The following is a 20,919-nucleotide window of genomic DNA, read 5'->3' as shown; positions in this document are numbered from 1 at the left end:
TGAGTGTGTTAACTGTTTGCATGCCAAACAACCTTGTTAATGAAAGAAAAACTTCACAAAAAAAACTTCGGACTTTGGAGCTTTTCGGATTTCGGGATTTTGGATAAAGGGTTGTCTACCTGCACTAATGCTATGCCGGCAGCTCCCTCACTTGCCAGCTAAACTTTATTCCCACCTCTATTCCTGATGAAGGGCTTTTGCCCGAGACGTTGATTTTCCTGCTCCTCGGATGCTGCCTGAACTGCTGTGCTTTTCCAGCACCACTCCAATCTAGAAGCTAAAGTTTACTGCTGTTATATAACACCTGAAACCAATCTCTGTAAAAAAGTATCAGGCAAAGTTCAGACTGGACTTCTTTTGATGCATCGATACTCATCTATTCCAACACACACCTGATGACTCGCCTCCCCTGTTTCACCCTCCATAAAATTATTCCAGCTTCTGCTCCCCATATCCTGTTTCACACCAACTCCTTATCAGCCTGATTCCTGTGGTCTCTGACTTACATTGGCTCCAGCAGTGCTTCTGATGTAGCATTTGCATCTTTGCTTCAAAATCCTTCCATGATCTCAGCCCTCTCTAACTCTGTAATCTCCGCCAGCTCTAGGAAGCCTCTGAGATGGCCATGTTCCTCCAATTCAAGGCTGTTTACCTGCCCTGACTTTAATGGCTCCACCACTGGGGACTGCCTTTGGTTGTCTAGGTCCCTAGGGTTTAGAATTCTCTTCCTATATCTCTCTGCCTCTCTGCCCACCCATTTAAGTTGTCCTTCAAACCTATCTGGCCGACAGAAGCTTTCGATGAGAGAAAGTGAGGACTGCAAATGTTGGGGATCAGAGTCGGAAAATGTGGTGCTGGAAAAGCACAGCAGGTCAGGCAGCATCCAAGGAGCTGGAGAGTCAACATTTTGGGCATAAACCCTTCATCAGAAAGCTTTTGATAGCCATTCTACCCTGTCTGCTTGTGCTAAATTCTGCTTAGTAGCACGTGGCTTTGTGTTTTTCCAAATGCTAAAGGTGCCATAACTTGTTGTTGTTGAGTGAAAAACACAGTACTGATGCGAGTTATACTGCTGGTTGTAAGTTGTCCTTCACCAATAGAAGATAGTTCAGAGCTTTGTTTTATTTATTCATGGGATGTGGATGCTGCTGCCTGGGCCCAACATTTACTGCCCTTAAGAAGGTAATGGTGAGCTGCCTTCTTCAACCACTGTAGTCCATCTAGTGTCGACACAATGGGCCAAATGGCCTCTTACTGCAGCGAAGTGATTTTGTGCCTTGTGGTAAGTAGACTCGCAATGCATTGGGCGGGGGGGAGGGGGATTTTGGAGGGGGGGGGAGGTGCTCATCATGCCCTGGAGCATAAGTGGGATCATCTGCTGTTCAGCAACATTAAAATACGCTACAGTAATTTCAGAGAGTAAACACTGGGCGGCACGGTGGCTCAGTGACTAGTGGTGCTGCCTCAGAGTGCCAGGGACTGAGGTTTGAACCCACGCTCGGGCGACTGTCTGTGTGGAGTTGGCACCTTCTCCCTATGTCTGTGTTGGTTCGCTCCGGTTTCCTCTCACAGTCCAAAGATGTGCAGGTTAGGTGGATTGGCTGTGCTGAATTACCTGTAGTGTTCCAGGGATGTGCAGGCTAGGTGGATTAGCCGTGGCAAATGCAGGGCTGTAGGGTTGGGTGTGGGTCTGGGTAGAATGCTCTTCGGAAGGTCGGTGTGGAGGTATGGGCTGAATGGCCTGCTTCCACACCGTAGGGATTCTATGAACCTGGAGAAAATGGAGCCAAGCCGAGTTCCGTTGAACCCCTGACTTCACACAATACTGGAGTCAAAATGGTTGGGGAATAGCCTATTTGACCAAACCCCGACACTGCTTGCCTTTATGCATCAGCTTTCGGAGTAGACTTGACTCTGGGGGTGAGCTCTCACTTTCCTATGGACCCAAGCCATATCACATCGACGTGACTGCAGCCCCGAAACCACGGTCTAACTTATGTCCAGCCTTATGTACCTGCTCTTGCTCCAGTTAGATTGCCTTTTTGGATCAACATGAATCTTGGACTTTCAGGGAAAAAAGGCAATAGAATGAGCTCCACAACGGCAGGGAATCCAGTGAGTGACAGAAGTAATGGCCAGCCTGAAAAGAAGATAAAGAAATGTTAAACACCTTTACCTTTTTTTTTATTTCAAAAATATACTTTATTCATAAAATATTTTGATGATCTGTACAATTGGTCATGCCATACATCCGTAAACATTCCATTTCTTGGTATACAGAGACAGAGTAATCATTCATATATACAGGTCTATACGATTACATATTTAGCTGAGGCGTCAGCAGACCTTTACCTGTGTGGGAAAAAAGCAAACCGCTCTGCCTGCCCACCAAATGCTCACAGAAACCATTTAGCTAAAGGGAGTCTACCCATAACGCCACTGACACGTCAACTAGACCACACTCAGCTCAGAAACTAACAGTGAAATGACACAATACCTAAACAGTTTCCTGACTGAAGGAATACACTATTTAGATGATCTGCTAACTAATTTTCCGACCTCACAATAGTATCACTGGTCCTGAAGCCCCGAGGGCTTTCCCTATCTCCCCAGATACTCAATCCCCATAAAGCCCACACAGACTAGGTGGCACCAAGATATCTGACAAGAATGAACACTACCCTCGGGGCCCATTGAAGCCAGGATGCTAGCCATTAGCACCCATTTCTGCAGATTAGCTAACCCTCCTGTTACAATTGTTAACTGATGGATATTGCTGGACAAGCAATTGTTTTCTATTAACTGTAATTGAAACTGCATTGCCTTGTAATTAATATGCCGCTACTGTAACCCTATAAGAACTGTCTGTATCGAAGTCCAAGGAGGAGAATCCTTGACTTAACTGTGCAAACTGTCCATTTTGTATCAGTCTGGTCAATTTCTCCTTGCCACAACATTGCGAGAAATAAACCAGTGTTCGTCAATTTCACAAATCTGTGTGTGGACTCTATTTGTAATTGAACAATTTTCCGACAACCTGTTTTACAGGTAACTTGTTGAGCTGCAGGTGAATACACCCTGAGTACCTTTCTCATTAGCGAGAATGCTTCTTATTCCAAATATCTGAGCAATCAGGATGCCAATCGTAATGAAGAGCTGGGGCATCACACCGATGGCACCTCGAAGGTTCTTTGGTGAAAGCTCGCCCAAATACATAGGGACCACATTGGAGGAGAGACCTAGGCAGGAGTATAAGAGCAACGGGTCAATTCCCATTCGGTGAAGTGTCATGAATCAGAAGTGTGCCACTGATAAAGTACAACCGGCCAGGCAGCATCTGAGGAGCAGGAGAGTCGACGTTTCCGGCATAAGCCCTTCATCAGGAATTGAAGAAGACATTCTTGATGAAGGGCTTATGCCCAAAACATCAACTCTCCTGCTCCTCGGATGCTGCCTGACCTGCTGTGCTTTTTGACTCTGACTCTCCAGCATCTGCAGTCCTCACTTTCTCCGAGTTGCCATGAATGTTCTGAACTTGGCAACAATGACCTGTATTTCCTGGAGTCAGTCAGGAACAGATCTGTGCCAGTAAATACTGGTCAAAAATTTCCATGCTGTTAAAATAATTTTTTAAAAGTCCACTTCATAGCGCTGAGAAAGAATCTCAAAATGTGCAAGACTGGGTTTAAGTATTGTGGCAGCCCGTTGTTTGAAGATTTTCTTTCATGTGGCTGGTGAAGCAGATATGTTGGGTTCAACAATCCATTTAATCTCTTCAACTGATGGAGTGTGAATGGTTGTATTGGCAGTAGGAGTGACTCTCTCTGCTGACAATGGTCTGACTCGGGTGTGCAGTGTCACTGAGTTCCTCATGATCCCCCCCCCCCCCCCCCCGCGTGAAATAAGTGCTTTCCATCTTCCTGAACCCATCCACAACCAGTTGAAGGTTGTCCATGTTTTCCATGTAGGTTGTAAACTCAAAGCTTCACCAGTTACAGAGGAACCTCGATTATCCGAAGGACATGGGCGGGCAGTATTTCGTTTGGTTAATTGAATTCCAGATAATCAAATGCCGGATAACATAGTTTAGCCGAGCGTCAGGACTTTGCGATCTTGCCAGATGATCTGATACTCAGATAATTGAATGCCAGATAATCGAGGTCCCTCTGGATCAGGGCGTGGTGGGTGATGTTTGCAGTGAACCTGGACGTGTGCCTTCAACAGTGGGCTTGTGGGGGCGGGGGGTATTGTTGTCAGCTTGGAGGGTCCTTAGATGATAATAAGCACAAGTGGATTGGAAAATTGCCAATGCCACACCTGGCTTCATGATGTGGAGGTGCTGGTGTTGGACTGGGGTGTACAAAGTCGGAAGTCACCAGATTATAGTCCAACAGTTTTATTTGAAATCACAAGCTTTCGGAGCGCTGCTCCTTCGTCAGACATCATGTGACTTCTGACTTTCTCTCTATTCCAATAGGGAGGCAGGCAACTATAGGAGAAAGTGAGGTCTGCAGATGCTGGAGATCAGAGCTGAAAATGTGTTGCTGGAAAAGCGCAGCAGGTCAGGCAGCATCCAAGGAACAGGAGAATCGACGTTTCGGGCATAAGCCCTTCTTCAGGAATCAGGCAACTATAGGCCAATTAGCCTGACATCAACTTTTGGAAAAGTATTGGAATCAATTATCGAAGAAGTCAGAGCAATACATTTGGAACATCATTAATCTAATCAAGCAGCATCAACATGGCTTCATGAAAGGGAGAATCGACGTTTCGGGCATAAGCCCTTCTTCAGGAATTCCTGAAGAAGGGCTTATGCCCAAAACGTCGATTCTCCTGTTCCTTGGATGCTGCCTGACCTGTTGCGCTTTTCCAGCAACACATTTTCAGCTCTGATCTCCAGCATCTGCAGACCTCACTTTCTCCTTCATGAAAGGGAAATCACCTTTCACTAATTTATCAGAACATTTTGAGGTCTCATCCAGAATAGATAGAGGGAAACCAGTAGATGTGTTGCATTTGGAATTCCAGAAGGTGTTTGACAAATTATTTCACAAAAGAGTGAAGCCATAAGCCCAGAAACACATAAGGTGCTGGGGATAGTATATCAGCATGGTTAGAGAATTTGCTAATGGGTAGGAAACAGCAAGCGGGGAATAAGAAGTTCTTTATCAGTCGTGTTCCACAGAGATCAGTGCTGGAACCGCAACTGTTTACAATATACATTAATGATTTTCAGGTATACAAACAGCTTACAGAGAGATATTGATAGGTTAAGTAAGTTGGCAAATGGAGTATAATGTGGGAGAGCATGAGTTGTTCATTTTGGAAGAAAGAACAAAAGAGCAGAAAATTATTTAAATGGAGCAAAACTGCAGCAAACTGCAACCCAAAGTGACTTGGTGGGACTGTGCACAAAACACAGAAAGCTAGCAGTCAGATGCAGCAGGTAATCAGGGAGGCTAATGGTATGTTAGTCCTTATTTCAAGGGGGTGGGGTGGAGTATAACAGCACGGTAATCTTACTGCAACTGTACAAGGTGCTGGGAATACCACATCTGGAGTATTAAGATTGAAATGAGGAGGAATTTGTTCTCCCTGCCACAGACAGCTGTGGGGTCAGAGTCCTTGTATATATTTAAGGTTGAAATAGATTGATTTTTGATCATTAGGAGAATCAAGGGTATGAGGAAAATGTAGGGAGGTGGAAATAAGAAATCTCAGATCAGCCAGGATCCCATTGAATGATAGAGCAGGTTCAGAGGCCAAATGTCCCACACCTGTTCCTACTTTTTATAGTCTTATGGTCTGATCAAGAATAGTGCCAGAATTCTGTGTACTTGGACCCTGAAATTAACCTGCAATGCCTTGGACAAAAACAGCTACAGCCTCGAGTTACCCTCAATGTTTATCGTACTACTTTGGAAAAGAGAATGCGATTGATGGATTGTTCGTTCTGTAAATATGTCCTTTGTGTCAAACACCAATAACTCCTGACATACTGGCACGAGACACTGGGGAAGCATTGGAACTAACGATAACTATCCTGCTCCCATTAGCTCTGGGCAGTGTAGTGTAGTGGTTAATTACCCTGCACTTGAGGGTTTAAATGCTGTGAAATTGAATTCCATAAAGCTGATTATTTGTGGCTAAGCTGCTGTATTGGTGTAGAAAGCCAACTGGTTCATAAATATTCTGTGGTTTGGAGTTACATAGTCATCTAGTGTAACACAGAATAATGTTTTGCATGGCAGTACTAAACAGCTGTGAAAACTGAACCCTATAGTTGGACTGTTTAAATCTGTATCACCCAGGTCATGCTTTAAGGAATTAATATCACCAGATCACAGCCATGTCATAACCCAATAAAGACTAATCGATCTGAAGCATAAAATATGTTCATGTATTGCTGAACAAATTAAAACTAAACTGTCTCTCACTCAGGGACTTCAGGTTTCACTCACTTCAGCTGACTTCACATACCTGCACAGATTCCAATCATAATTCTTGCAAATATTATTATTTCAAAAGACTTTGCTGCTTTACTTGTTCCCATCAGTATCGCTGGCACAATGGAGAATATATTGTTGAATAGCAAAGTGCCCTTTCTGAAAAATTTCACAGAAAATAAGTTGTGTTAAAATTTGAAGAGGTGCTGAGTGAACTACATGAATAACACCAAATACAGAGTCTCAAAATATGACACAGCGCTGCATAACATTGCTTTCCTTCTCCTTTCCTTATACCTTTCAATTTAACTCCCACATGGATGATCTTTTCCTTCTCATTTTCTCATCTCTACTCCGATGACATGGTCACTGAAGTAGGCCTCAAGTAAGACTATAAAGCAAAGGAGCAGAAATATGTCATTCAGCCCATTGAGTCTGCTCCTTCATTCAATGAGATCATGGCTAATCGGATAATCCTCAACTCTATTTTCCCTGCCTTTTCTCTACTACTCTTGATTTTTTTACCGATTAACAAACTGTCCACATTGGCCTTGAAGATACAAAATGACTCAGCCTGAACCTGGGCACTTAGGTATATAACTCTTTGAAGTTTGCTCACAGATGGACAGGGAAGTTAAGATTAGATTAGATTACTTACAGTGTGGAAACAGGCCCTTTGGCCTAACAAGTCCACACCGACCCGCAACCCACCCAGACCCATTCCCCAACATTTACCCCTTCACCTAACGCTACGGGCAATTTAGCACAGCCAATTCACCTAACCTGCACCTTTTTGGACTGTGGGAGGAAACCGGAGCATCCGGAGGGTGCCCACGCAGACACGGGGAGAACACGCAAACTCCACACAGACAGTCGCCTGGGGGGGAAATTGAACCCGGGTCTCTGGCGCTGTGAGGCAGCAGTGCTAACCACTGAGCCACCGTGCCACCCAAAGAAGGCAATTAGCACCCTTGCCTTCATTGCACAGACCTTTCAGTGTAGGGCTGGCAACATTATTTTGAAGCTGTACATAACATTGGTGAGGCCTCTTCTGGAATACTGTCTCCAGTTCGAGTCGCCCTGTTATAGGAAGGATATTATTAAGCTGCAGTTGGTTCAGAAGAGATTTATCAGGATCTTGGCGGGAATGGAAGATTTAAATTATAAGGAGAGGCTGGGACTTTTTTTCACTGGAGCGCAGGAGGTTGAGGGATGGCTTTATAGAGCTTTATAAAATCATGAGGGGCATAGATAAGGTGAATGGCAGATGTCTTTTCCCTAGCATGTGGTACTTCAAGACTAAGATCCGTATTTTTAAGATGAAAGGAGAAACATTTAAAAAAGACATGAAGGGCATTTTTTTTTACATAGAGAATAGTTTGTTTCTGGAATGAACTGCCAGAGGAAGTGATGAATGTTGGTTCAGTTACAACGTTTGAAAGACATTTAAAGAAATGTTTGGAGGGATATGGTCCAAGTACAGGCAGGTGGGGCTAGTTTAGTTTGGGATTATGGTCGGCATGGACTAGTTGGACTGAAGGGTCTGTTTCCGTGCTCTTGACTCTATGACTTTACAGCCCTCTGTGACAAAGACTTCCACAGATTCACTAACGCCCGAGAGCAGAAATTTCTCCTCATCTCTGTGGCACGGTGGCTCAGTGGTTAGCACTGTTGCCTCACAGCAACCCTCTGTGTGGAGTTTGCACATTCTCCCCGTGTCTGCGTGGGTTTCCTCCGGGTGCTCCGGTTTCCTCCCTCGTCCAAAGATGTGCAGGTCAGGTGAATTGGCCATAGTGTTAGGTGCGTTAGCCGGGTAAACGTAGGGGAATATATAAACGTATATTCTTTCCACGTATGGAGTCAGCTATTACGAGGGGGCATAGCTTTAAATTAAGGGGTGGTAGGTATAGGACAGATGTTAGGGGTAGATTCTTTACTCAGCGAGTCGTGAGTTCATGGAATGCCCTGCCAGTAGCAGTGGTAGACTCTCCCTCTTTATGGGCTTTTAAACGGGCATTAGATAGGCACATGAAGGATAGTGAAGGGCTTTTGCCCGAAACGTCATTTTGCTGCTCATTGGATGCTGCCTGAATTGCTGTGCTCTTCCAGCACCACTGATCCAGAATATGGAGGATAGTGGGCTAGTGTAGGTTAGGTGGGCTTGGATCGGCGCAACATCGAGGGCCAAAGGGCCTGTACTGCGCTGTATTTTTCTATGTTCTATGTTCTATGAATGGGTCTGGGTGGGTTGCTCTTCGGAGGGTCGGTGTGGACTTGTTGGGCCGAGGGGCCTGTTTCCACACGGTAGGGAATCTAATCTAATCTAATGTTTAACTTACTTATTCTGACATTATGTCCTGTGGTCCCAGGCTATCCCATAAGACGATACAACCTCTTGGTGTCTGCCCCCATGTCAAGCCCTTGAAAAATGTTATATATGTCAACAAAGACTCTTCTCATTCTTCCAAACTTCAGTTAATGCGAATATAAACAACACTACATCTCCTCATAGGAAAATCCTTCTGTTCTCGAAACCTTCTCCAGACTGTCTCCTACTCCATCTTTTTTTTAAATCAGGGGGCCAAAAGTGCACACCAGAAACTTGTATAATTTTAGCATGGATTCCCTATTTCCATAGTCCATTCTCTTTGGAATAAAGGCCTACAGTTCATTTGCCTCCCCTATTTTCCCTAAACTTATGATATAAACACAAGACACCCCCTAATACCTCTGTGCTGCAGTCTCTTTCCATTTAACTAATATTCAACTCTTCTAATCTTCTGCCAAAGTGCATGCCTCACATTATAGCCCATGTGCCATGGTTCTGCCCACTCACCTAACCTGTCTATACTTCTCTTCAGACTCCCTGCCATTTTCTCCCTTTGCCTTGTCACCTTTATTTCTGTCCTCTGTAAACCTGTCTATAGTATATTCATTCCCTCAACAAAGTCATTCATTTTGATTGTAACTAACTGGGGGCTCAGCAATGATCCCTGTGGCACTCCACTAGTTAAAGGTTGCATCCTGAAAATGGCACCTTTATTTCAACTCTCTGTCTGCTATTAGTTATCCATTCTCATCCATTGTAATATACCATCACCAGCCTCATGGGCTGCTATTTTATTAAGTAGCCTTGTGTGTGATACCTTACTGAATGCCTTTTGGAAATCCAAATATATTACATGTTCAAGATCCCCTGTATTTACCCTAGTCGTTACCACTTCAAATAATTCTAATAAATTTCTCAGGCAGAATTTCCCCTTCATGCTACCATGCTGACTCTGTTTGACTTTATTAAGTACTTCTAAATGCTCTGCTATTGCATCCTTTATATCAAACTTCACCATCTTCCCAATGATAAATGTTAAGCTAACCGACCTCTAGTCACCTGGGTTTTGTTTCCCTTACTTTCAGCAATCATTGCTGAATTTGACTTTGGCCTTTAAAAAATAATTCATGGAATGTGATCATCATTGACTAGGCCAGCATTCCTGACTACTGTTCAGAAGGTGTTGGCGAGCTACATTTTCAAACTGCTGTAATCTAAAGATGATGAATCCAATTGTAGGACATTACTTTTGGTTTCCCCTCAGATCTGGAACACGTGCGGCAGAATGGTGCCTCTTTTTTCTCAAAACATTGAAACATTATTGCTTCCTGATAATTGGCTGCTGATTATCTCTCCAGAACCAGTAGTGATTGTTTTATAGCTGCAAACTATTAATGTTGGAATCATCAACTGTGATTGAATTAAAAATCACCTCATGAAATTCATTCATTAAATTCACCAATTCCATGGTCTAAACAGAGACTTACACTTGAACACAGCAGCAGTTAGATATAGGGCTCCAATATGAAAATGTCAAGAGCGTTGGGAAGTGTCTCAAGATTACAACATTATTCGGGGCACATAACATAGAACCGCTACAGTGTGGAAATAGGCCATTCAGTCCATCAAATCCACACCAACCCTCCAAAGAGCAACCCACCCAGATCCATCCCCTTGCTATCTCTATAACCCTGCAATTCCCATGAATGATCTACCTAACACCCCTCCCTGGGCACTGTGGGCAATTTAGCAAGGCCAACTCACCTAACCTGCACAACGTTGGACTTTGGTAGGAAACTAGTGCATCAAGAGGAAACTTATGCAGTCACAGGGAGAATGTGCATATGGACCGTTACCCAATGGTGGAACTGAACTCAGGTCCTTGAGGCTGTGAAGTAGGAATGCTAATGTCTGAACCACCATGCCATCCCCATAGCAGGGACGGGTCAGTCCGCAATTATATGGTTCAGTGTGTCATCTTGAACCTACCTGTATTCAGATGACTGCTTTGTAAACCCTTTGAGCCATTAAATATTCCTTATGTGGTGTGCTGACCTCTCATTGCTCACCTGCCCAATGTATTTACCAGTGGGGCAACCATAAGGGATCCAAAAAACCCTCCAAGTGGATACATGGAGACAGTGAGAGACCACAACACAGTTTGAAAGCTATTATCCATGTATGTCCCGTATCGATCAAAGTAAGACTGGTTGTAAAACTGTTGCATGTACTGTAAGACATAAAACATTAAGTAAAGTTCCAATAATGTACAACATTTAATCTATAATTGCAGGTCTGATTTAATTACTGTTAACTACATAGTGCTTCCAAATAAATTTTCAGTTGAGGAACATTTTTTCCGACTCTTGCAGTGTGCAATGGTGATAAGAAACGCATCGTCAGAACAGAATCATGGAGCTTGCAGCCATGGTAGGTAGCTTTGAAGTTTGTTTCTTTCCCAGGAAAGAAAGAATTTGCATTTAGGGGCTTTCTTTCAGATGTTTTGGATGTTTCAAAGTGCTTTGCACCCAATAAATTACTTCAGAATTTTAATCACTGGGGTTCCACACAATGTAAAGACCATATCTTTTTTAAAATATTTTTGATTTGGACTGAAATGAGAAAATAGCTGTTTTTAAAACTCAGGTGTGTTGAAGGATTGCCACATTTTAAAAAGCAAGTTACCTGACCCTCATTGTAATTGCTGTTTACACAGCTGCTGGTTCAAGCAGCGGGGGTGGGAAGGGGGAGGTTTGCAGGAGAATTGAAGTCAAGGGCGGGTATACATGGAGTTTTGGTAGGGAACAAATAGCTGATTGCTCCATAGATTAGTGACCAGTTACTAATGGTGAAGGCCTTTTGCCCGCTAACAGTTATGTGCTCAGCTTCCAGGCAGCCTAACAATTTGGGGGTGTGAATGTTTGAGGGAAGCCAGTAAATCTCCCCAAAGGAGGAGCCGTGTTTTCTCTCTGCACGAGAAAACACCTTAAGCCTGAGGAATGTCAGCTTGTTATTCCATCAGCTGTTTCTATCAACTGTGCCTCTTAACCAGGAAGCCAGACACTATTATAAGCAGAAACCAGTCACCCTTAGCTTTCTGCAAGCAAGTGAAAGGATCTGGAGGAGAATTAAGGAGCAACGCAGCATAACAAGCCATCTCAGCAAACCATGTAAACAGGGATCTGCCTTCTCGATCTTTGCTTCTGTTTGTGTCTTTCTTGTCTGTATCTATCTGTATGTGTGTGAGAGAGTGTGTGAGAGAGTGTGTGTGTGTGTGTGAGAATGTGTGTGTGTGAGAATGTGTGTGAGTGACAGTGAGTGTGTGAGAGAGAGCGTGTGCGTGAATGTGAGAGTGAGTGAGTGAGAGTGTGAGTGTGTGTGTCTGAGAGTGTGTGTGAGAGTAATTGAGTGAGTGTGATGGTGTGCGTGTGATTGAGTGTGTGAGAGTGTGCGCGTGCGTGTGAGTGTGCGTGTGAGAGAGTGTGTGTGTGAGAGTGTGTGTGAGAAAGAGAGTGTGTGTGAAAGAGTGTGTGAGAGAGTGAGAGAGAGTGTGTGAGAGTGCGTGAGTGTGAGTGTGCATGAGTGTGTGCGCGTGCGTGTGCACTTGAGTGTGTGTGAGAGAGAGAGTGTGAGTATGTGTGAGTGCGAGCGTGTGCGTGAGTGTGTGAGAGAGTGAGTGTGAGAAAGAGTGTGTGAGAATGTGAGTGTGAGAATGTGAGAGAGTGTGAGAGTGTGTGAGAGAGAGTGAGAGTGTGTGAGAGTGTGTGAGTGAGGATTTTATCAAGGAGTTTTTATGAGTAGAGTTACAAAATTGTTTAACTGTCTCTAGAATCTATTGATTTGTAAAGAATAGTAATTCTTGTTCAGCACAGAGACCTGGCCTGTGTTTTCTGTCAACTTGGGTCTAAAAGATGGATACATTTTTGCACAGTTTTATAAAATCATTAATTTTTGTGATGACTCTGGGACTTGATTTCCAGCACACTACCCAACTGAGGCACATTTCAGTTCAACACAAATAAGCTAAGCGATCGGATAATAAATTTAATTAGAATGGTTGAGGGAGAAATATTGGCTAGGGCATTGGGCAAAAAAAAATCCCTGTTCTTCATCAAATGGCATTTTGAATAGACAAAGAGTTTTACTCTGATCAGAAGCATGGCATCCCACATAATGGAGAATAATCCTTGCACTGATGGCTTAATGCAATTATACATCCAAGTTGTGGAGTGGGGTTTAAGTCCATCACCTTCCATTTCACAAGCAAATGTTGTCCCAATATTATTCACAGACTGTCATTCTATTTAGGGCTTGCCTCATCAGTAAGTAGGATTCAGATGTCATAAGTGAACGTATTCTCTCTTTCAACACCTTCCTCACAACTGATTCATCTTGAAATAAATGTGGAACACTCCCACTCAATACATATTAGAATTATAAAATTTTAGTTGTCATTACTCCTTACTATAATCATGTAGCATTACCAAAATATTAATTTCACAAAATGTGCACTGCGATTCAAGTAGCTAACCTTAGCAAGAGATTGTTTCACTAGCTGGAAGTCTCATTAAGCAGTTCACTGATTTTTACAATATCATTTGCTGTAACATATCATTTACTGCAAGTTTTGAGGGGATGGGCTCCTTGGGAAATATATGTGTGATGATGAACAATATTTTTCAGTTCAGTTATCTTAATATTCTTGAGTGAATTGAATTTCTTGCATTGGGTTATTCTGAGGCAAACATTTGGCCTCAGTCTTGCTGTTAGCTACAAGCAGCAGAATTGGATGATACCAGATGATAGATTCATAACTGGGTCACACAGGTTTCATTTACTAACTCTCCCAGTTTGTAATTACATGATTGTGTTCATTAGTGAGATTAATTTCTGCAACTTTAAGCCAACATTTGGAACAATTTATTTATCCAGTAAGTTTTGGCTTTTATCAAAATAGCGGAAAAAAAATTGAGACTAGAGAACGCAGTTCCATAAAATGGGCCATTTATTAGGTGAGATAGCACTGAAGTCTCAGTAGAAGATATCAGTTATTTATCCAGAAAACTCTGGCTTCATTGAAAGCACAAGTAACTAGAACTGGAGCTTCCTGTGGAGTGCAACACATTACGTAATGGAGAATGACTGCAGAACTCTCAGGTGGAGAGAAAACAAAGTGTTCTTAATACATAAAGTTAAAAATCACACAACACCAGGTTATAGTCCAAAGGTTTATTTGGAAGCACTAGCTTTTGGAGCACTGCTCCTTCATCAGGTGATTGTGGAGACTAAGATTGTAAGACACAGAATTTATAGCAAATTATTCTCCACAACCACCTGATGAAGGAGCAGAATAAACCTGTTGGACTATAACCTGTTGCTGTGTGATTTTTAACTTTGTCCGCCCCAGTCCAACACCGGTGTCTCCAAATCATTCTTAATGCATGAGTCACTAAAGGATAACATGTAAATACAGCAAGTATCTAAGAAGGCTGATGGAATGCTATCTTTTGTTTGAGAGGGACTGAATGTAAAAGTAAGGATATTGTGCTTCGGTGATATAGGGAATTGGCGAGACCACATCTCCAATACTGTAAACTGTCTAAGTCTCCATTACTGGGGAAGCATATAAATTTGTCAAAATTAGAGTGGTGCTGGAAAAGTACAGCAGGTCAGGCAGCATCCGAGGAGCAGGAAAATTGACATTTCGGGCAAAAGCCTTTCATCAGAAATGTGTCAAAGGCAGCTCAAAGAATGTTTACTGGATTGCTGTCTGGATTGAACAGGTTGTTTTATGAGGAAAGGTTATATAATCAACAAACTCAATCAGTGAGATTTCTGGTCGTCCGGAGCAGGGGGAGGCTCCTGGTTTTTGGTAACTCAGGGGCAGCAGTGGAGGAGCAGTTCCTGGCTGCGGGGTGAGTGTGGACCCAGCATCAGTGGCCCATCAGTGAGGTGGCTCCCATGATGAAGCCACAGCACCTATAAAGTGACGACTTTCTTTCTCAGGCACACTTTCCACTGGAGTTCAGAAAAGGGAGGGTTGACGTGAAGTATATACCATCCTGAAAGGTGGTGACAAGACGAAGGTGGATAATATATGCTTCCTCCTGCAGGTGAGTCCAGAACAATTAAAGAATGAATGATGATTGATTGGCACTCGTACTCAATATTGAACAGCACAGTAAGATACAGTGAAAAGCTTCAACTGTCATCACAATCCAGCCCCACTTGAATAATTTAAGAATAAAGGGATGAAGCTGAAAGAGACCATCTTCATTGCGCCGTCTCCACCATGAGCCCTGAACCTGCTGACTGACAACACTGACATTGATGCACCAAGGTCAGAGCCATCACTCTACAGGCGCCGTGGCTTTATCACAGGAGCTCCCTCACTGATGGGCCGCTGATGCTGGGTCAACACTCACCCCGCAGCCAGAAACTGCCCCTCCAGCTCCGCTGCTGCCCCCGAATCACCAAAAACCAGGCTGACCAGAAATCTCACCAGTGATTCTATAACGTTTTTACATTGAGAGGAGGGTGGAAGTGAGAAAAGGGAAAAAATTAACCCATGATGGTACTGGGACAGAGAGGCACTCAGGAAATAAATGGGGAGTCCAAAAAGGTTAAGCAATATACAGGGAAAGACTGAACACACTGGTGCAGTGACCAGGAAACCAGCACAGGCTGAACATTTTTCTCAACTTACATTGCTCGCTGAAGGCCACTGAACAATCCTTGGAAGGAGTAAAGCATGAGGGATACAAATGCACTAATAACTTACCGTAGCTGGAGAATTGATAACTGCAACGTTATAACCATACTGGAAGGAAGATCCAAATGTTGACACGAGAATAGCAAAGGCCAGGACTCTGGTCAGTCGCTGGGGAAAAGCAACATCGTCACATCACATGATCAAATTAAATGGCAAAATTAACGCAGGATATTAACACAGATAATTTTAAAAATTAACAAATGGAAAAGTTAAAATAGATTAGTTGTAGCTTTTGTGAAAAGAGCAATTTTTTTTTAAAATCATTCATCAGATGTGGGCATCACTGGCTATACCAGAAATTTATTACTCATGTTTGTGGTGAGCTGCCTTCCTGAACCACTGCAGGCATTGAGGTGTATGTCTGCTCACATTGGCTGTTAGGGAGGGAGTTCTGGGATTCTAATCATGTGACACTGAAGTACAGCAATATACCTCCAAGTGAGTGTCTTGGAGAGGATCTTGCAGGTACCGTGTTTCTCTGTGTCTGATGCCTTTGTCCTTCGACATGGTAAAGGTAACATCACTACCATAGAGCTGCTGTCTTATTCCAGAGAGACGCAGTGGGGTGAGTTTAACCTGAGGGTCACCACACCTCAAACAAAGGGCATGTCGTGGGTTTGGAAGATGTTATTAAAGGTCCTCTGGTAAGTTCCTACAATGCATATTGTAGCTGGTACACACATCAAATGAACTTAGTGGTTTGACTCTGGATCAACTTTATGGTCAAATGTATTACAAACACATGTATTTACAAGCATGTGATAGCACAGCGGTAATATCACTGGCCCAGTAATTCAGAGGGTTGTGCTAATCTTCCAGGATGTGGGATTACATTTTACTAAACGGAATTCAAAATCACTTAACAAAGCGAGAACACAAAGCCAGCCTCAGTACTGATGACCATGAAACTACAATCTGTCCTCAATCATACCTGGTTCACTAACTCCTTTAAGGAAGGAAACTGCTGTCCTTACCTGGTGTGGTTTACAGATGACCCCTTTAATATGGTTAACTCTTAACCTTCCTCTGAAATAGCCTGAGGGAGCTGCTCAGTTCAAGGTCAATGAGGGATGCACACAAAATGATGTCTACATCTCCCACTTCTGACCAGGAACAGGAGCAGGATTCTCACTTCAAATTCCAGGATCCCATTGTCAGTCTCCAATGGGATCAGAATCCCACCCTGTCTGGGAAGTGCAGTGATCACAGGGCAGAATCCCTCAATGTTCAAAGGCACAGCAGAAGAATAGAACTTGCTGCTTCGAGCTGACTCTGGGAATCAGGCCCTTCAGATGGAGTCTCTTGATCTAATATGAGAAATAGTGGGATCCAACTTGGACAGTTGCCCACCTCCTCACCATTGCCACCCAGCTCTACCACCCAGCAGCTACTCCAGTTTCTCTGGGATCTCAAAATCAACTGGAAAACCCTGAGCAACCTCTGACGTGACCTTATAATGACCTCCTTAATGAGGCTGATTCGCTAGTTCCCACTGGTGAACAGGTAGGCCCACTCCCCCACCTTCATTCTGGATATATATTCTGGGGGCATTCAGGTCTGTGGAACCCTCCAGCCACTGCAGCTGCTCCCAGTACAAGGTTATCTCATACATGTATCTTGGGACATTTTGGCCTAAATGGTTTAAGATGAAGCTAAGGCTCAGTGGTTAGCACAGCTGCCTCACAGCACCAGGGACCTGGGTTCGATTCCACCCTCGGTGACTGTCTGTGTGGAGTTTGCACATTTTCCCCCTGTCTGCATGGGTTTCTTCCAGGTGCTCTGGTTTCCTCCCACCGACCATAGATGTGCAGATTAGATTGATTGGCCATGGGAAATTGCCCGTAGTGTCCAGGGATGTGCTGGCTGGGTAGATTAGCCATGGGAAATATAGGGTGGTGGGGGAGGGTGAGTCTAGGTGGAATGCTCTTCAGAGGGTTGAAGGGGACTTGATGGGCTGAATGGCTTGTTTCCACACTGTAGGGATTTGATGATTTAAGGGACTTTCCATTTTGTTTTTGAAAGGTACAAAATACTCTTGCACTTGAGCTTTCGAGTAAACTGTTGGATTTCTAACTATTTCAAGTTCTGTCATCAGCCTGAAACACTTTAACAATTTTCAGTCAGGGGCTTTGGAGTCCAATGCCAGCCACATTCTGGATTTCTTCTCTGTGTCATATCTGTACTCCTCATGTGTCTCATCTTCCCTGCAGACATCCAATTGGGTTACAAATGAGTTTCAGAGTAACGGCACTGAGATCTGTGAGGAGGCAGGAACTGCCTGTAGAATACAACCGTCCAAGGCAGACAGCAGCCATGATGGGTGTTGTTACTATCTTGTGGAAGAAAGGAGACAGTTCATCAGAGGGCTGCAGCCTCATGGTTGACCAAAGTGGACAAATCATTGACTAAAGGCCAATAATATCTGACCAGAAACAGAAACACTCATTGTCAAAATCCTTTCCTCAGGGAAACATTACTTTATGGTTAAAATAAAAATAGAAAGTGTTCAAAATACTCAACAGATCCGGCAGCATTTATGGAGATAAATGGTTACCATTTCAGCTCTTCTTCAGAAGGGAAGGGAAGTAGAAAGGGGACACTTGGATGAAGTACAAAAGAAAGAGTCTGGTTTAGGGTAGAGGGTGGGGCAGATAAATGCCAAAAGATGTCATGGGCCAGAAAGCAAAGGGAGTGATAAAGGATGCAGTAAAGAAGAAAAGCTTCAGTCCAGAGTGTGTGTTACTGGCAGAGTAAGGGATATCTGAAAGAAAAAAACATGAAATGAGGATATAGCATTAGGCAAAAGAAAATCAAAATGGAGGCCAGAATTCATGATTTGAAATTGTTAAATATTTCTTGTTAGTTAAGGTAATCAAGGGATATGAAGCAAATATAAATTTGATAAATGGAGTTGAGCTACTGATCAGCTTTAACCAACCTGCTCAGAAACATCATTACACACTTGTGGAGCAAGTGGGACTTGAACCCAGGTCTCCTAGCTCAAAGATAGGGGCACTATTATTGTGCCACAAGGACTCCTCTGTTCCCTTGGCTTCTAACAAAACTGTTCAGAAATGTTGTTACACACCTGTGGAGCAGGTGGGACTGGAACCCAGGTTGCCTGGCTCAGAGGTAGGGACAGTACCAGTGCATCACAAGAGCTCTAGAAGCTGCTGAATGCAATACTAAGGGTGGAATTTCTTCCAAGCGGATTGGAAAGGTGTGCAGCAACGTGCACCAGACGGTGTGGGCTGTGACAATCAGCAGTTTGAAAATTGCCCTCAAAATTGGCATTCCCTGGCCAGGGAGAATGATGGCTATTATTTAGAGGTGAGTGGCTTCCAACCTATTCCCCCCCAACCCAGTTTCCCATCCCTCTCGCGTTCTGGAAATGACAGAGCACTGACACAACATTGGCAGCAATATTTCCAAAACACACCCAGGGACCACCTCAGCCCCTATGAATGATTGAAAATCACATCCACTAACTCAATTGCCTGATCTGCTGAGTATTCTTTTTTAAGAGTCCCTTTTTCACTTTCAGTCTGCCATACGGTTTTGCTCTTGTGGTGCTGTTCTGTGATACTGATAAGAAAACCTGACAGAGAAAGTGTCAGTGCATATCAGAAGAGCAGTTCATTGTACTCACAATAGACAACACACAGAAAATGACCAGGTAAAATGAGAACTCACCCCTTTCCTTTTAGTAGATTGTTGCAAAACCTCTGATCCTTCCATGATTTCTTGATTCTGTTCGTAGTTTGGAAATCCTAATCTTGAATGTCTTCAATGTTGATACCTTGGACTTTGGACACATTATCAGGAAGACAATGTTATTACCTGTTGAATTTTATAATGGCTTCTAATCATTAGGTGGTCACTGCAACTAGTCCACTGCAACTATGGCATATTTAAAAACAAACGTTATATACAGAGAGTAAAAACTACCCTCTTGCTGATCAAAATGTACTAAGTTTGTGCATTATATTAATGCTTACACTTTACATTAAGACAAACGTGCTTTCTCAACTTTGAAAGTCAAAATGCTACACCACTGGTTACACAAATGATGATGCAAGAATTTGTTACAAAAAAAAAATCCATGTTGCTTTTTGAAACCTTATTAACTCATCGCAGTCACTGTTGTGGTTCGAGGCAATTTTGACTCAGTGAGGAAATGCCATAAATGACTGCTTAATCTGTCCCTGGGGTTTGAAAACAGCCCATAACACCAGGGGATCTCCTTACCTTCCTCTAAATGATGCCGAGGGATCTTTGATTTTCACTTGGACAGGTAGACAGGACCTTGGTTCTAATGCCTGATCTGGAAAATGGCACCTGCAGCAATGCAGCACTCCACCATCACTGTGCTAAATTAATGCCAGATTAGATATCGAATGCACGTCCTACAATGTGATTGGAACACATGGATTTCCAGTCAAAAACACCTTAAATTGACACCAAAAAAGCATTTAATTGCTATAAAAAAGAGATAATTTGCATGCCATTGACACAGTTACAGAATATACCTTGCCCTCCTTTCGCTGGGTTTGAATCAGGGTTTCTTTTTATTCATCCATGGGATGAGGGCGTCACTGGCTGGGCCTGCATTTATTGCCCAACCCTAATTGCCCAGAGGGCAATTAAGAGTCAGTCACATAGTTGTGGGTGTGGAGTTACATGTAGGCCAGACCAGGTGCGAATGGCAGTTTCTGTTCCTGTTACTGAATCAGATGGGTTTTCCTGACAATTGGCAATGGTTTCATAATCATCACTAGATCCATAATTCCAGATTTTTATTGAATTCCGATTCCACCACCTGCTGTGGTGGGATTCGAACCCAGGTCCTCAGAATACTACCTGGATCGCAGGATTAATCTGCAAAAAGAAATCAAAGTTAACGTTCCGGGTCCAGTTCTGAGGAAGGGTCACTGGACCCGAAACGTTAACTCTGATTTCTCTTCACAGATGCTGCCTGATCTGCTGAGTTTTTCCAGCAACCTCTGTTCTTGTTTCTGATTTACAGCTTCCACAGTTCTTTCAGTTTTCATAGAATATGAGTTCCCTAACTGGGGCTGTTAATCTAGTCCAATCAAGGAGCCCCATGTAGCAGAAAAGGATGAATATCAATGATACTGAGCCCTGGAATACCTGACTCAGTAAGAGGCAGTGCTATTGTCAAAGGCTATGCATTTGTGAATAAAGAGTGATTGGTGATGGGATGTGGCCTCTTTAAAATACCTAATAATCTAATATGAACTGTTTACTGACTGTGTTACTTATCTACCATTACACAAATGTTTGCATGGAATAATCTCAAACTTTAACATTTGAAAGAGCTTGCTGGACCAATGCACGAGTCGATATTGACT

At 43.2% G+C, this 20,919-nt stretch overlaps 1 protein-coding gene across 3 annotated transcripts in view; it reads right to left on the bottom strand.

Annotated features, from left to right (window-relative positions):
* The window catches only part of slc2a5 (solute carrier family 2 member 5), a 58,746-nt gene extending 38,595 nt beyond the window's left edge, over positions 1-20,151 (bottom strand). Inside the window, exons 1-8 of one of the 3 annotated variants that reach the window (XM_087980292.1) lie at positions 20,077-20,151; positions 19,796-19,953; positions 19,241-19,387; positions 15,557-15,655; positions 10,845-11,005; positions 6,481-6,605; positions 3,087-3,239; positions 2,015-2,140 (exon numbers count right to left, since the gene is read on the bottom strand). In XM_087980292.1, the coding sequence (XP_087836418.1) occupies positions 2,015-2,140; positions 3,087-3,239; positions 6,481-6,605; positions 10,845-11,005; positions 15,557-15,655; positions 19,241-19,285 (709 nt within the window). In that variant the 5' untranslated portion in view covers positions 19,286-19,387; positions 19,796-19,953; positions 20,077-20,151. Of the gene's footprint in view, positions 1-2,014; positions 2,141-3,086; positions 3,240-6,480; positions 6,606-10,844; positions 11,006-15,556; positions 15,656-18,067; positions 18,296-19,240; positions 19,600-19,795; positions 19,954-20,076 lie in introns of those variants that run through there. The other 2 variants (XM_087980293.1, XM_043676169.2) reach the window with 2 other exon arrangements.
* Positions 20,152-20,919: the final 768 nt, after the last annotated feature.

Source organism: Chiloscyllium plagiosum, unplaced genomic scaffold, assembly GCF_037043375.1.
Source record: "Chiloscyllium plagiosum isolate Xiang-an unplaced genomic scaffold, Cpla_swu_hap1 HiC_scaffold_37, whole genome shotgun sequence".
In the NCBI taxonomy this organism is placed as follows: Eukaryota; Metazoa; Chordata; class Chondrichthyes; order Orectolobiformes; family Hemiscylliidae; genus Chiloscyllium; species Chiloscyllium plagiosum.
The sequence above is the reverse complement of the archived record's forward strand: the minus strand, read 5'-3'. Positions and strand labels throughout refer to the sequence as shown.